Raw genomic sequence first — 14504 nt, forward strand, 5'->3', positions numbered from 1 at the left:
TTCCTTGTGTTAGAATAGTGACTTTCCAACTGTGTTCTTCAGAATGCTTATGTCCAAGGCTGGAAGCTGAAGGGGGTGAGGAGGTTGGAGATGACCTGATGGTGCTTCTCTTGCTCGTATTTGGAAACTGCCTGAGACTAGCCAAGGAACTTGCTTTGATCCTGACAGGACTTCAGTGTCTAACTGAGCAGCATAGCCCCGTCTGTCTATGATGGCCAGCATCTGAGGACTGTTAACTGCCCTTCCAACTCTCTTCCTTCTCCTTGTGAAAACGGTCACTGGTAGATTTTGGTTAACCATCCCTGGGGACCGTGAGAAGTCCGGCAGCTCCGTGTTTATATAAACAAATAAAACCCTGCTAGTACACTTCTGTCAGTATTTGGTGATCACACGTCCCTCCTCTATGATTCTGTAAGTTTTAAGTTCACTGTTATGAATTACAATGCAGTGCTTTAAAAAGCATGATTTCTTATTAGGTCAATTTCATGTTAATACAAATACAATTGCTTTAAATATTGAGTAGAGGCTTTAAGCCTTAACAAAGCTAGCAAAAAGAGTGAAGGTGACTGTTAAATCTGTAAGTCAATGATAGTTAAGAAATGGATATAGCATGTCTTTCTCTGTACCGCCAGCCAGCTCCCAAATAACAACATGGAGACGTCTTATTAATTATGAAAGCTTGGTCATTAGCTTAAGTTTATCCCACTAGCTCTTATAACTTAAATTAGCCCATTTATATAAATCCACATCCTATCAAGTGACATTACCTCTCTTCCATCTTGCACCTCCTATTTCCTCCCCATGTCTCCCACATGCCTAGATTCCTCCTCTTCTTCATTTTTCTCCCCATAAATCCCACCTATACCTCCGGCCTAGCTCTTGACCATTCAGCTTTTTATTAGGCCAGTCACAGCAATACATTTTCACACATTGTACAAATATCCCACAAGAAATGAACACTTATGTTATCGGCAGGGGAGATGCAGAAAGATGGTTTCCCAGAGCGAGGCTTATCCTTTGTACTCCAGTGTTGATCCCCTGCAATTTCCCCAAATGCAGAAAACTCACGTGCATAATCTGTAGAAGTTGGGGCTGTGTTCATGCGTCTCCCATTTTAATTTTTAAAAAAGAAAGGGATGCTTGTTTCAAAGGATTGGATCACTTGCAGCAAACCTAAAATACTGGGTTCCAGTCATTTCCTCTTGCTTCAGGTGAGCGTCTCTGGCTCCTGTCCCATCTTTGTAAATGGGTTCCATCCAAGAAGGGACTAAAGTCACAGCTTGCTTTTTGGGCATTTTCATTGTGATGTCACTGGGTTTGGGGTGTAAGGGAGGCTGGAGAGTGTTGTGTGTTTCGTGTGGTCACTACTCTGAAGCCAGAGGGTTCTGGCCCTTTGCTAGCTTCCCCTGCAGCTGGACCCTTGTGCCCTGGGTAGTAGAGGTTGAACTTCTCAGTCCCACAGCCTCTGCTGTGTTGAGAGAACCAGGGTCTTCATGCTCACACTCTCTGGGATCTTCGCTGTTTAGTGAAGGCCGAATACTGTTTGGGTGGTTGTTCTCAAATAGCTAAAATGCCTGAGATTGTAGAGCCTCAAAGATAAGAGATTGAACTGGGGATGGCCAAGGAATAGTTCATTCAAAGCCAAAATAAATAACCCTTATGTGTTTCTTGTTAATGTCCTTTCTGACTTACCAGGAAGGAAGAAAAACATGATCTGATTTTATTGGCACGCTTGCCTGGCCTTTAGAGAGCACCAGTGTGTTATCTGCTGACAACATATGTTTACTCCAGCAAGGTCCTCCTGTCTGTCATCCTGGTGGGCATTGGCAGGCCCTGGGGAGCCAGGCCTTGTAATTTGTGTGAAGTGGGACCCTGGAGTCTTGTTTCTGTAGACATTGTTAACAGTTTGTAACTGTTTTCTATGGGATTTTTGTCTGTTAAGATCCATGATTCTGAAAAGTGGCTTTGGTACTATAAGCTAGATGTAAACAAGCAAAGCTATGTAGGCAGATTGCCCTTGCTCTCTGCCCTGGTCTGGCTTCAGTCTTATCCACTGGTCATGTTCCTGGTATTTCCCACCCAGAGACTGCAGAGTAAATCAGATAATCTGTTTCACAGACTGGGCAGAGGCTCCTTCTGACCAAAAGAGACAGAAGGAAGGGTCTTGCCTTGCTGTACCAGTTGGGCTACTTGATACTGGTGTCAGTGTTCAGTCTGCTGTGCTACAGAGAAATGGAATTCATGTCGAGCAGGCATCCCACACAGGGGTTTTCCTCCCCTGCTTGAAATGCTGGCCTCATTTGATTCTAGTTATTGGATTGTATCAGAGGTGGATCTCTTAGTGAGATAAGGAAAAAGACTGTAGGATTTGCCACCTTATTTTTTATTTTAAAAAGGTGATCTGGTAAAATAGTTTATAAGCTGTTGAGAAGTGTAAGTTCGAGGAAATAGTGCTGAGGGTAGTGGCCTATACTGTAACCCTAGTACTTGGGAGGTAAAAACAGGAAGATTAGGAGTTCAAGGTCATCCTGTGCCATATGAGACCCAGTATCAGCCCTTCTCCCCAAAAAATAATAGAGGAAGTCGCCCCTGGTTCCTCTCATCCTTAGTCAGAAATTTACCTGAGAGAGTGTAGTCTTTAAGACCCAGTGACTGCAGGCCCTCAGTGATCTGTGATGGAGCCCAAATCAGAACCTAGCCTGCCAGCAGAGCTGGGTTTCCTGACTGCTCAGCTGTGCTTTCTCTGAATTTCTGTTTTGGAAACATCTGGTCCAGTCACAAGACAGTGCATGATTGAGTGCTTGGTCATTCAGACCATTCCCAGTTCTCTCTCTCTTTGCCTTAAGCTTGTTGTCTCAAGATGGAGTTCTCAGCTACGGCTTTAGCGCCTTGCCTCCCTGCTGCCATATTCCCTGCCATGATGGTCATGAATTCTAACCTGAAACCACAAGCCCCAGATACTCTTCTGTAAGTGGCATTGGACATAGTCTCTTATCACAGCAATCGAAAAGTAACTAAAACAATGATCGATCTTTGGTGACCAGAAACAGTGGCTGAGGAGACATTATCTTTGTGGTTTTGAGACAGGGTAGAGTATCGTAAAACATAGTTCTTAGTGCTTATTCAGTCTGCTTTCGTGTGTGTGTGTGTGTGTGTGTGTGTGTGTGTGTGTGTGTGTGTGAGAGTGTGTGTGTCTTGAGGCAGAATCCCACACTATAGCCCAGGCTGACTTTGAACTCTCAGCGATCCTCCTGTCTTAGCCTTCTGAGTGCTAAGATTACATTAAAAAAAAAAAAAAAAAAAAAAAGGAAAAGAATAACCCTTGAGAGATGGTATTTCCAATATTGCAAATTCTCTTCATTGGATGAAAATCTTTATCTTTTAAAAGTTGCCTCGGCCGGGCGTTGGTGGCGCACACCTTTAATCCCAGCACTCGGGAGGCAGAGCAGGTGGATCTCTGTGAGTTCGAGGCCAGCCTGGGCTACCAAGTGAGCTCCAGGAAAGGCACAAAGCTACACAGAGAAACCCTGTCTCAAAAAATCAAAAAAAAAAAATAAAAAAATAAATAAATAAAATAGAATAAAAATAAAAATTGCCTCTTAGCCAGGCAGTCGTGGCTCACACCTTTAATCCCAGCACTCAGGGAACAGAAACAGGTGGATTTCTATGAGTTAAAGGCCAGCCTGGTCTATAAAGCTAGTTCTAGGACAGCCAAAGCTACACAAAGAACCCTGTCCTAAAAAACAAAACAAAACAAATCTCTTACTCACTTTGAGCCAAGATAAAATTAGTTTGCATCTTTCAGGTTTTTTTTTTTTTTTTTTTTTTTTTTTTTTTTTTTTTTTTTTGGTACATTGAGCTTTTAAAAATTTTAACCCTTTTTTACCTTGCAAATAAAGGTTTTTGATTTTTTTTTTTTTTAATGTGTGTCTCTCTGTGTGTATGTGTGCATAGTATACAGGTAACTTTGGAGGCCAGAAGAGGGTGGGTTTTGGATCTCCTGGAGCTCATTACAGACGGTTATGAGCCACCCAACATGGGTTCTGAGAACTGAACTCAGGCCCTCTGGAGAAGCAGCAAAGGCTCTTAACTGTTGAGCCATCTCTCCAGCCTCTACTGCTTTTCTTTTAATTTCTCCACACATGTGTTTGTGTGTGCACACATGCCACAGCCAGCATGTGGAAGGCAGAGAGCAACTTGAAGGGTTCCATTCCCTCCTCCTACCATTATTACTGAGCATGAACAAACAGCCCAGACTTCAGTGGTTGGGGGTGATTCACACGGACCTGACACTTAGAAGGGAGAGGAACCGGAAAAGCAGTGTGTGGTGCTTTGTAACTATGGCTGTTGCACCTCATCCCTTAGGATGCACTCTGTAGGTAGAGACTTCTGTAGTATTATTACTAGTAATAATACTAGCAACACTAACAATCCTTCTGGACCCTGTATCTGCATTCTCAACCTCCATGTGTCTTTCCTAGAGCTTGGATAGCTAACTGCCAGCTTTCTTTTGGGTCTGTCTGAGCCATTTTTAGGTTTCCTTGTATCTGACGGCTCTCAAGATGGCTTAGTGGGTAAAGGCACTTGCTGCCGAGCTCAGTGACCTGCGTGTGATGCCTGGGACTCACGTGGTATTGAGCCTGGGTGTGACTTTCATCTCTAAAGCTGGTGTGTAACTGGTATGTGAAGTGCAGAGGAAGCACGCCTCTACCTTGGCTGCTGCCGTTAATGCTCTACACTGACGAGTGCAGGAGCGTCGGCTCGCTCACTTTCTCCTTTGGAAAGGACTGTCTAACTTGGCCATGGTTCTGGCCTCAGAGCTTTGAGAATACAGCTCTCAGCATGACTGCTACTACGTCAGAGCTCCAGTGTGAGCCCAGTTTCGTGAGAAAAGGCAGTGGAGATGAGTAAACCCGTGCTGAGGAGAAGCCATTAGCAGTGGCATCAGCTCACATTTGTCAACGGGATGCAGAGACCCGTGCACAGACCGTGATGGAGTGAATGTCCCCGACCCTCAGAGGAATTTATACTTAATCTCCTGGGACATGGGAACAGGATTGGAAGAGGGCTGTGATGTGATAGAAGTGGCATTCATGGTGTGCTCCTCAGACTGTAAGATACAGGACAACTAGACCGAGAAAAGAGAAGAAGGTGATTTCTCCAAGAGGCAGGTGACTGGAGAGAGGAGGGGCTGGGCACGGTACCTCAGTGGGGAGATGTGGGAAGGCAGGGCTGAGGTTATTGAGGAGGTGAGGGCGGAAAGGCTACCTCAGCAGCCAGCTTGGTGTTTGGAGATTGAGGGCCGTAGTCATGCAATGGCAGAGCAGTCAGAGCAAAGGGAGGATGCTCTGGGCTTAGATTCACAGGCGGTTTCGGGAACTTTAGGAGACTGGGGTGCTAACTAACACTGTCCTGTGTGCCAAGCCAGCATGTCAGCGATTGTGTCCTCTGGTCTAGTACAGTGGAGGCTGGGGTATTGACGCTGGCATGGTTGAGACTGTAAGACACTCTGTGTGTGTGTGTGTGTGTGTGTGTGTGTGTGTGTGTGTGTGTGTGTGTGTGTGTAAAACAAACATAGGAATACGTGCTGGGTAACAGAATGATGAGTAGGGAGAGTGAACTGTGGCCCTCCTTAGGAGTTCTCCAGGAGGAGGCAACTTGATGAAGGGTGGGGCTTCTTGCCAGGGCTATGGAGAGGCTAGGGAGTTGGTAGCTCAGACAGCAGTTCTTGGCATTTGGAGCATGCTTTGGGTAAGTCAGAGGTGTGTGGCCAAGTAGTAATGTGGCCCGCCATCCAGGAGACTTACCCTAGAACAAGGAGTGATGGGTTGAGGGGCAGAGAAAATTTACCTGTGAAATCAGACCCTTGGGCAGGAAAGACCCTGGCCTGACCCAGTTACATGTAGTCTCAGGCTTGCTCAAGGTCCGGGGAGAGGTAAGCAGCTGTCTCTGGGCCACTTAGGGAAGGGCTTTTCCTTGGGGTGGGTGCACTTTTGCTTATTGAATGGAAGCCGGGTATGGTGGCGCATGCCTTCAATCCCAGCACTCAGGAAGCCAGAGACAGACGGATCTCTGTAAGTTCGAAGCCAGCCTGGTCTACAGAGTGAGTTCCAGAACAGCCAAGGACAGGTAAGGCTGTCCCCCAAAGAGGACGGAAAAGTATAAATGGGGCCAATGAAATTGGGTAAAGGACCTTGCTGCCAAACTTGACACCGTGAGATTGGTTCCTGAGATCCATGCTTCCGGTGGAAGGAGAAAACAGTCTCCCACAAGTTGTCCTCTGACTCCCACCCCATGGCATGTTCGCACTTTCAATAACGTAGTTTAAACACTTTTAAAGACAGCCAGGCAGCCCTTCCCTGTGTCTGCTCTTTTACCATGCCTCACTTTCCCGGGCCTGGAGCAGCACCTCCTTGTGTTTTCTAGCCTTTGTGTCTGAGAGAGGCCCCCGTAATATCCGGCTCTACAGATATCTCTTCTGTTATCAGCAAAGGTTCATGACCATGAATGTGTCCTCAGCCCAGCCAGACATCTGCGTCTAGTCTGGAGAGAGAAGCAGCTTCTTAGGTCACCATCCAAGGGACAGTCATAGTGCAAGTGGTTGTGTGGTTACCTCCCTCTGCCTTTTTCTTTATGAAACATTGATTCATTATGGGGGAAGACAGCTCAAATAATGTATTGCCTCTCCCTTTGTTAAGAGGTTTTTGATTTTCTTTTTTATGTGTCTCTCTGTGTGTATGTGTGCATAGTACACAGGTAACTTTGGAGGCCAGAAGAGGGTGGGTATTGGATCTCCTGGAGCTCATTACAGACGGTTATGAGCCACCCAACATGGGTTCTGAGAACTGAACTCAGGCCCTCTGGAGAAGCAGCAAAGGCTCTTAACTGTTGAGCCATCTCTCCAGCCTCTACTGCTTTTCTTTTAATTTCTCCACACATGTGTTTGTGTGTGTGCACACATGCCACAGCCAGCATGTGGAAGGCAGAGGGCAACTTGAAGGGTTCCGTCCCCTCCTCCTACCACGTGAGTTCCAGGCATCACATGCAGGTCACTGAGCTCGGCAGCAAGTGCCTTTATCCACTAAGCCATCTTGAGAGCCGTCAGATACAAGGAAACCTAAAAATGGCTCAGACAGACCCAAAAGAAAGCTGGCAGTTAGCTATCCAAGCTCTAGGAAAGACACATGGAGGTTGAGAATGCAGATACAGGGTCCAGAAGGATTGTTAGTGTTGCTAGTATTATTACTGAGAATGAACAAACAGCCCAGACTTCAGTGGTCGGGGGTGATTCATACAGACCTGACACTTAGAAGGGAGAGGAACCAGAAAAGCAGTGTGCGACGCTCGTCCCTTAGGATGCACTCTGCAGGTAGAGACTTCTGAAGCTGCAATGTAAAATTAACAGGTTCCTCTAGTGGTGTAGATAGCTTTGGAATTACTTCTTCCTTCTCTTCTTCCTCTTCTTACCCTGTTTCTAAAAATATTTTCTTGTAGTAACCTTGAATCATTTGAGTAACTTTTTAAGTAGCAAAAAAAAAAAAAAAAATCATTGAACATTTCAAATATCTGGGAGAGAACATAGATTACCTCATGGTGTGACATGCTGTTTGGTTACCATTATGTGTTGGACTGTGTGTGCACAGTGATGCTCTGTGTGTGGAGCCCTGCATTTGTAGCAGAGGAGACATGCTGTTCGGTTACCATTATGTGTTGGACTGTGTGTACACAGTGATGCACTATGTGTGGAGCCCTGCATTTGTAGCATAGAAATGATGGAGGATATCCGTGTAGGTGTGCTTTACTCTTACTTTTCCAAGTCGCCGTGTGTGTGTGTGTGTGTGTGTGTGTGTGTGTGTGTGTGTGTGTGTGTGTTTTGCAGTATCATCACAGTGGCTGGCTAACATCTGTAAGGTGTCTCTCACTCTGTCTTAGACAGTTTGGAACACGAGACAGGCAGCTTTCAGTTTCCTTTCTGGGAGCCTTGCTGCACCCCTGAGTTAGGGCATCGGGTGACAAGTTGGCATCCTTAGGTCAGTGCAGTTGGACACACTCACCAGAGCCGAGCAGGTAACATCTCACTGTTCATTATACACAGAGTCTCATTGAGGCCAGCCTCAAGTGTGTGGGCTTCCTGTCTGGTCCTCTCTGTGCTGGGGTTACAGGTGTGCACCACCACACCTAGCATAATGACTTGGGGTTTTTACCATACTTGTTTGTTTTTTAAGATTTATATATTTCATGTATATGGTGCTCTATCTGAATATCAGAGGAAGACACCAGATCTCATTACAGATGGTTGTGAGCCACCATGTGGTTGCTGGGAATTGAACTCAGGACCTCTGGAAGAGCAATCAGTGCTCTTAACCGCGGAGCCATCTCTCCAGCCCCCAACCCTTTTAATAGCAAAATAATAACTAACTACAAATTGTCAGTGAGGTAAAGTATATCTTAGAACAAAGATGACAAAAAACTAGGAAATATTTCTAATTTATAAATGGCAATATTGGGGCTGGAGCTGGCTCAGCAGTTAGGAGCACATGCTTCTTTCCTAAGAATCTGGGCTTAGTCCTCAGCACCCACTTCAGACAGACAACCCACAGCCACCTGTAACCCCAGCTCCAGGAGCTCCAACTTTGTCTTCTGGCTCCATGGGGCTACACTGTGTGTATATATACCCTCATATATAAATATAATTAGAAATAAATAATTAAAAAATAGGTATTAGCTAAAAAAATAAATGGTAATGTTTTGTTGTTTAAATCTCAGACCCCTGGCAGAGGGTCAGAAACTCAGGTAAGCGCTCCTGTCCATAAAGCAGCCATCTGGGACTCTTCCATGAGTGAGTCTTAGCACCTGGCTCTGCAGCTTTATTCCAGACCCTGCCTGCCCTTCACAGTGGGTTCTACCCTTTCCCATACAAAACTCTGAGGCATTGCCAACTGCTTTAGAAATTGCTTATTTATTTTATTTGCTCAAAGAATGTAAATAAGCTTAATGCTTAAGTGAAATTCTATCTCTTGAAAGTTGACTTCATTATACATTGCATTGTCTGTCTTCCTAAATGTTAACTTCGGGATCCCAGTTTGCTGTTCTCTCTTGGGCTGGGAGCTGAGTTCAGTTCAGAGCCCCGCACCCACAATCTGCTGTGAGAGTGCACCACAGCACCTTAGGGCTCCAGACTCTCAACAGTCCTGGTTTCAGCCTCACTGGTCCTCATCTTCTTGATAAAACTCCAAGACATGCAGTGTCAACAGTTGGAGCGGCCACGTCCGTTATCTTCCCAGGGTGCAATTACTTGGCAGCTTTCACACTGTGAGGGTGTGTGGGTCTCCGAAGAACTCATATCCTGCAGAGAGAGGCTAATCAAGGCAGGTCCTCTTGGCAGGGACATGGAAAGGGTGGGCTACAATTGATAGGGGATTTAATTTGTGAGGACTTAATCTGATCTGCTTTTGGAACAAGATAGTGCAGATGTACTTTCTGTCCATTCTCTCTGGGCAGTCTCCGAAGACTCATTTGATTGTGCGCCGATAGTATTGTTAGGACACAGAACTTTATTACAGGAGTCTGCCTCCGCCCTTTACCTGCTGCACTGCCCGGAGCTGGTCTAGGACATGTTCAGCCTGCACTGTGGTGAGGGCATGATGGCTAATGTCTCAGATGGTGTTGGGAAGCTTTTGAGATGGTCTCGATTTGTAGCCTAGGCTGGCCTCAAACTTACAGTAATCCTCCTGCTTCAGCCTGTTATATGCTAGGATTCCAGGCATTGGCCAGTGCATCTCTTTGACAAGGCAAATGCTGAGTTTCTCAGGCAGTACATACTTCAAATGTAGCAGGAGTGGGTTTGGGTACACTAATACAGGTAACAGTAAGGGCCTCAGTACCCGATAGAGCAGAACCAGAGGCCCGAGTGTGGAATCAGGGCAGATCAGAAGCAGCACAGGTCATGCTCTGTGCTCTCTCCTTACCCACCATTGGAAGAAGCAGCCCTGCATCAAGAGGGTACTCACCAGGTGAGCAGCCCTTGACAAGGCTTGGTTCAGCCCCTCTGAGAGCACCCACATGTGTGCACATGCCTCTGTGAGGCTGGGGAATGGAACCCAGAGTCCATTGCACATTAGGCAAGCGCTCACCACTGAGCTCATTAGAGCGTTTTCTCCTGAGGGAGTGGTCTTGCTGGTATGCACATGCCATCGAGCTACATCTTCCTCTATCATCTCCACCCTAATGTTTTGAGACAGTATTTCTCACTGAACTGGGAACTTGCTGTGGCTGGCCAACAAGGCCCTGGGATCCACCTCTCTCCATAACTACCAGGGTCATGGTTTCAGGAGCTTACAGTCATGCTTAGATTTCCATGTGGGTGCTGGTAATCTGAACTCAAATATTTATGTGCAGAAAGCACTTTACCCAATGAGCCTTCTCCCCAGCCCATGGAACTGTTTAAGACTTAATTTTTAGTATAATCCATAGTAATTGGCATACAGACATAACCCACATAAGCTAACTTATTTTTTAGATTTGTTTATTTAATTTTGTGTGTATGAGAGTTTCTCCTGCAGGCATGGGTGTGTACTGCATGTGCCTGGTGCCCTTGGGGATCAGAAGAATGCATTGGATCCCCTGGAAATGGAGTGGGTGGAATTAGACCTAGGTCCTCTGCAAGAGCAACAAGTACTCTAAACCACTGAGCTATCCTGCCAGCCATCTTTAATTATTTTAAGAGTATAAACAGGTCTTGAGGTCAAAGAAGTTTGGAAACTGCTTAACTAGAGAACCTTTTGGAGTTTGGGGGGTGTGTACATGTATGTCTGCGTGTGCTTGTCTGCATGCATGCACACATTTGTCTTTATGTCTCCGTCATATATTACTTGCTTTGTTTTGTTTTTGAGTCAGGGTCTCATGTAGCCCAGGCTGGCCTTGAACTCCCTATATAGCAGAAGATGGCTTTGAAATCTTGATCTTCTCTCCTTCACTTCCCAAATGCTGCTATTATAAGAGTGTGCTACCACACCTGACTTTAGAAGACCCTCTTGGGAGAAACAGCTATGTCTTCTCCCTTACTCTTGGTCCTGTGTAGGAGTTAACACCACAGACCCACATTTAGAGAGAGAGAGAAAGGGAGCTAAGGGTCCGTAGCAGGTGCCAGCCTCACCTCGTGGGTAGTGGATGTTCTGTCCTGCAGATCCTTTGGTGGACCTTTGATGTGCATGCAGTGCTCCTGGAGAGATGTGCTTTGTACATGCTTGTGCTCTGCATTCCCTCCCTAGCTCACAATCATGCTTTGTTTTTAACACACACTTCATTAGCCTCTTATTTTCATTTTGTTCTTCATACTGCTAGTGGCTCAGGCAGAGTATTTGCCCACACGAGCTTGCTGGAGGTATGGTCCTGAAGAGGAACTTGTGGAGGCTGAGATTCAGGTTAATCTCTCCGATGGGAAGAGGCAGGTTGCTAGTGTGGGTACCTCTATGCAGTTCCCCGTGGAAGGGCCGTGCTGGGTCATGTGGGCCACTTGCTGTCTCGGTGTTCTGGCACTACACATTCCCTTTCAGAAAAGCAAGGGCTGTGATCACTCAGTGTCACCTGCAGATGAGTGGCTGGCTGCTGGGCGTGGTGACATGGCCCATCTGCATGCCTGTAGTAGCTTAGCTGGTTGCTGTAGGAGTGTGTGAGACAGGAAGAGGAGCCGATGATACAGGCAGTGTGGGTGAGGTGAGGTGAGAATGGAGCCGCTGTGCTTGCTCTGCTGCCTAGAGATTAGTCCTCCCGGGGCTGAATATGAACAAGATGCTGTCCACTAACCTGCTGGTGTACAAGCCAGCACTCACCTTCAGTGAGGCAGGGGAGTGTGGGGCAGCATGGGACCTGCGGAGCCATAGGTCTCTGAACAGAACTTCCCTGGTACCGGCACATCGGTTGCTCTGAGTCCCCGTTTCGTAATTGGTAAAAATACAGCCATGTCTGTCTTGTCTGCGTCACAGGATTGCTAGTAAGACTGAGATTCAAATGAGGTTGTAGGTTAAAGCTGGAAGACACTGTATAAAAGACCTTTTGCAGAAGGCTCCCGGTTCTCTGCCGCCCTCCGAACTCACGAGTCCTCTTCCCTCCTCCGCAGGTTACCTGTGCATGACCGATGAGTGGTTCTCTGAGTATGTCTACGAGGTGGTGGTGGACAGGAAGCACGTCCCAGAAGAGGTGCTGGCTGTGTTAGAGCAGGAGCCCATCGTCCTGCCGGCATGGGACCCCATGGGGGCCTTGGCTGAGTGAGTGGCACTGCCTCCAGCTCTTTCCTCCTCCCATGGCATCGGATGTAGCTGCCAAGGACAGAACCAGGGACTGAAACCAAAGTTACATGGGTGGCTGTTCCCACAGGACACAGGCAGACTCTTGGGTTCCCAGTCTCCTCCAGGAACCTCTTTGGGAAAGATGCTTTATGTTGAAACAAATATTCATAAAGGAAAAAAAAAAAAAAGGGAAAGATCGGGTCACACTGTCTGCTCTCCTCATCTCTAACAGCTTAGGATCTCTTAGCATTTGAATCGGAGGTAGTTGTCCTAACTGTCTTGGTCTTTGTGTTTGTAATAAGAGGAGAAGATGAGCAGCTGAGGTGTATGGAGAACAAACAGACCCGTGCTCCTGTTCCTAGAGTAGATTGGGGGAGGGGTAGCTAGGATTTGAACTCTCAGCGCTGCATGCTGCCTCACAGGTCCCTGTCCTTCCTCCATGGCAGTCACTAATTCAACTTTTGCAGGGTTGCTTCATTGGTTCTACTAGCCTGAGAAGGGAAGGTTGATCAGGTCTGACATGATTCCTTCCTGTGGGGCCCAGCTCCGCTGTGGGTCAGGTTGAACAGAGGCTTAGAGCAAACCTTGTCGGGGCCTCAGCTGTCATCGCTGGGCGTCCCACTGACAGGTTTAACTTGTGTCTCTGCCTTGGGAGTTGGGTGGGGAGAGAAAGTGATGCTCATTCTTTCTGATAACTCGATGGTGCTGAGAAGCTTTTGAATAAAATACTTTGCTAAATGAGACTAAGCAGTGTGTTTGCTCTGTAAACTCTAAAAAGTGTGTATTTAGCTACATCTAAAACATCGGGAGCAGCCAATGGTTGAGATTCTTCAAAGTTGCCGGGCGGCGGTGGTGGCACACGCCTTTAATCCCAGCACTTGGGAGGCGGAGGCAGAGCCAGGCGGATCTCTGTGAGTTCAAGGCCAGCCTGGGCTACCAAGTGAGCTCCAGGAAAGGCGCAAAGCTACACAGAGAAACCCTGTTTCGAAAAACCAAAAAAAAAAAAAAAAAAAGATTCTTCAAAGTGAAGAACCAGGAGCAGAGCCCAGGCTTCCCCGCTTCAGCTGCTCTGCACCGTATGCCCCACCCTCATCGTTCTCATGGCTTCTGCAAAGGGCCTGCAGGCACCAGATCTGAGAGCCCGTGTCCCTGCCACCAAACCTGCTTCCATCCCACGCAGATCCGGTGTCTCTACAAGGTGGGGTCTCCATGGCTCTGGCCTTAGGGGCTAATGAGTATGGGTGGACAGACTACATCTGTTTCAGTGAACACTGAGCAGGGTCTCCATGTAGCATTACATCAGTGTCTGCGCCCCAAATTTTTCTGGCTCCCCAAAATTGTTCCCAGCCCTAGCAGGGGATGTTGTTTGCCATGGCACTTCCCAAGGTCAAATTAGATAAAGACTCAAGCCTTAGCCAGTGTGTCCACAGTATTTGAGTCCTGCTATTGTAGGGTAATAATCCATCTCTACACATGTGAAAGCACAGATCTGAAAATATGGGTCACCTCCAGACTGAGGTCAAGGAAGCTGGCAGCTAACTTCTCATTTTTAACTGTGTATACCAGAAACAGTGCAGTGCATCCTGGAGTGCTGTGAGAGGTGGCGTATAGTTGCTCTGGCACTGAAGGGCTGAGTCAGGAGGATTGCCAAGAGTTCAAGGTCAGCCTAGGATACATAATGAGTTCCAGACCAGCCTGGACTGAGCTCAAGAGCCTATTTCAAACAAAACAAACAAATAAGAAGACTGATGAGAAAGATGAACGCTAGAATTCTGTACTCAATAAAACTGCCTTTCAAGAGTGAGATGAAATAAAGGGCATTTTTAGAAAAAGAGAAAAATTGAGTTTTCCTTCAAAGAAGGAGTGATCCAGCGTGGGAGGGTTAAAATGCATCAACGAACACAAAGCAAAGACTGCTAAATACAGCGGTCATCTGAACAGATCATGACTGGCCAAGTCTCACAGAGTTCACAAGAAAACTAAGAACACGAAAACCCAGAGGCAGGTGGACAGCTATGGGTTTGAGACCAGACCAGCTACATAGGAAGACCTTGTCTGAAAATAACAAATGACCCTCCCCTCAAAAACCCCAAAATTATAAAAGTAGCTGGAGAGGCAGGTCATTGGGATTGATACATTGCAAGTCTTATCATCTGGGTAGGAGATAAAAGTGTTAATTTTAGATAGTCGTGTGCTAACACGTGCTATCTGGATCCC

General features: G+C 46.7%; 1 protein-coding gene and 1 pseudogene across 2 annotated transcripts in view; both read left to right on the forward strand.

Annotated features, from left to right (window-relative positions):
• Blmh (bleomycin hydrolase) overlaps positions 1-13030 on the forward strand; it is a 40973-nt gene extending 27943 nt beyond the window's left edge. For both annotated transcript variants that reach the window (XM_028866797.2, XM_037201593.1), the window contains one exon: positions 12119-13030. In XM_028866797.2, coding sequence (XP_028722630.1) covers positions 12119-12270 — 152 coding nt within the window. In that variant the 3' untranslated portion in view covers positions 12271-13030. The remainder of the gene's footprint in view (positions 1-12118) is intronic.
• Positions 961-1113, forward strand: LOC114691608 (annotated as a pseudogene).
• Positions 13031-14504: the final 1474 nt, after the last annotated feature.

Source organism: Peromyscus leucopus, chromosome 8b (assembly GCF_004664715.2).
Source record: "Peromyscus leucopus breed LL Stock chromosome 8b, UCI_PerLeu_2.1, whole genome shotgun sequence".
NCBI lineage: Eukaryota > Metazoa > Chordata > Mammalia > Rodentia > Cricetidae > Peromyscus > Peromyscus leucopus.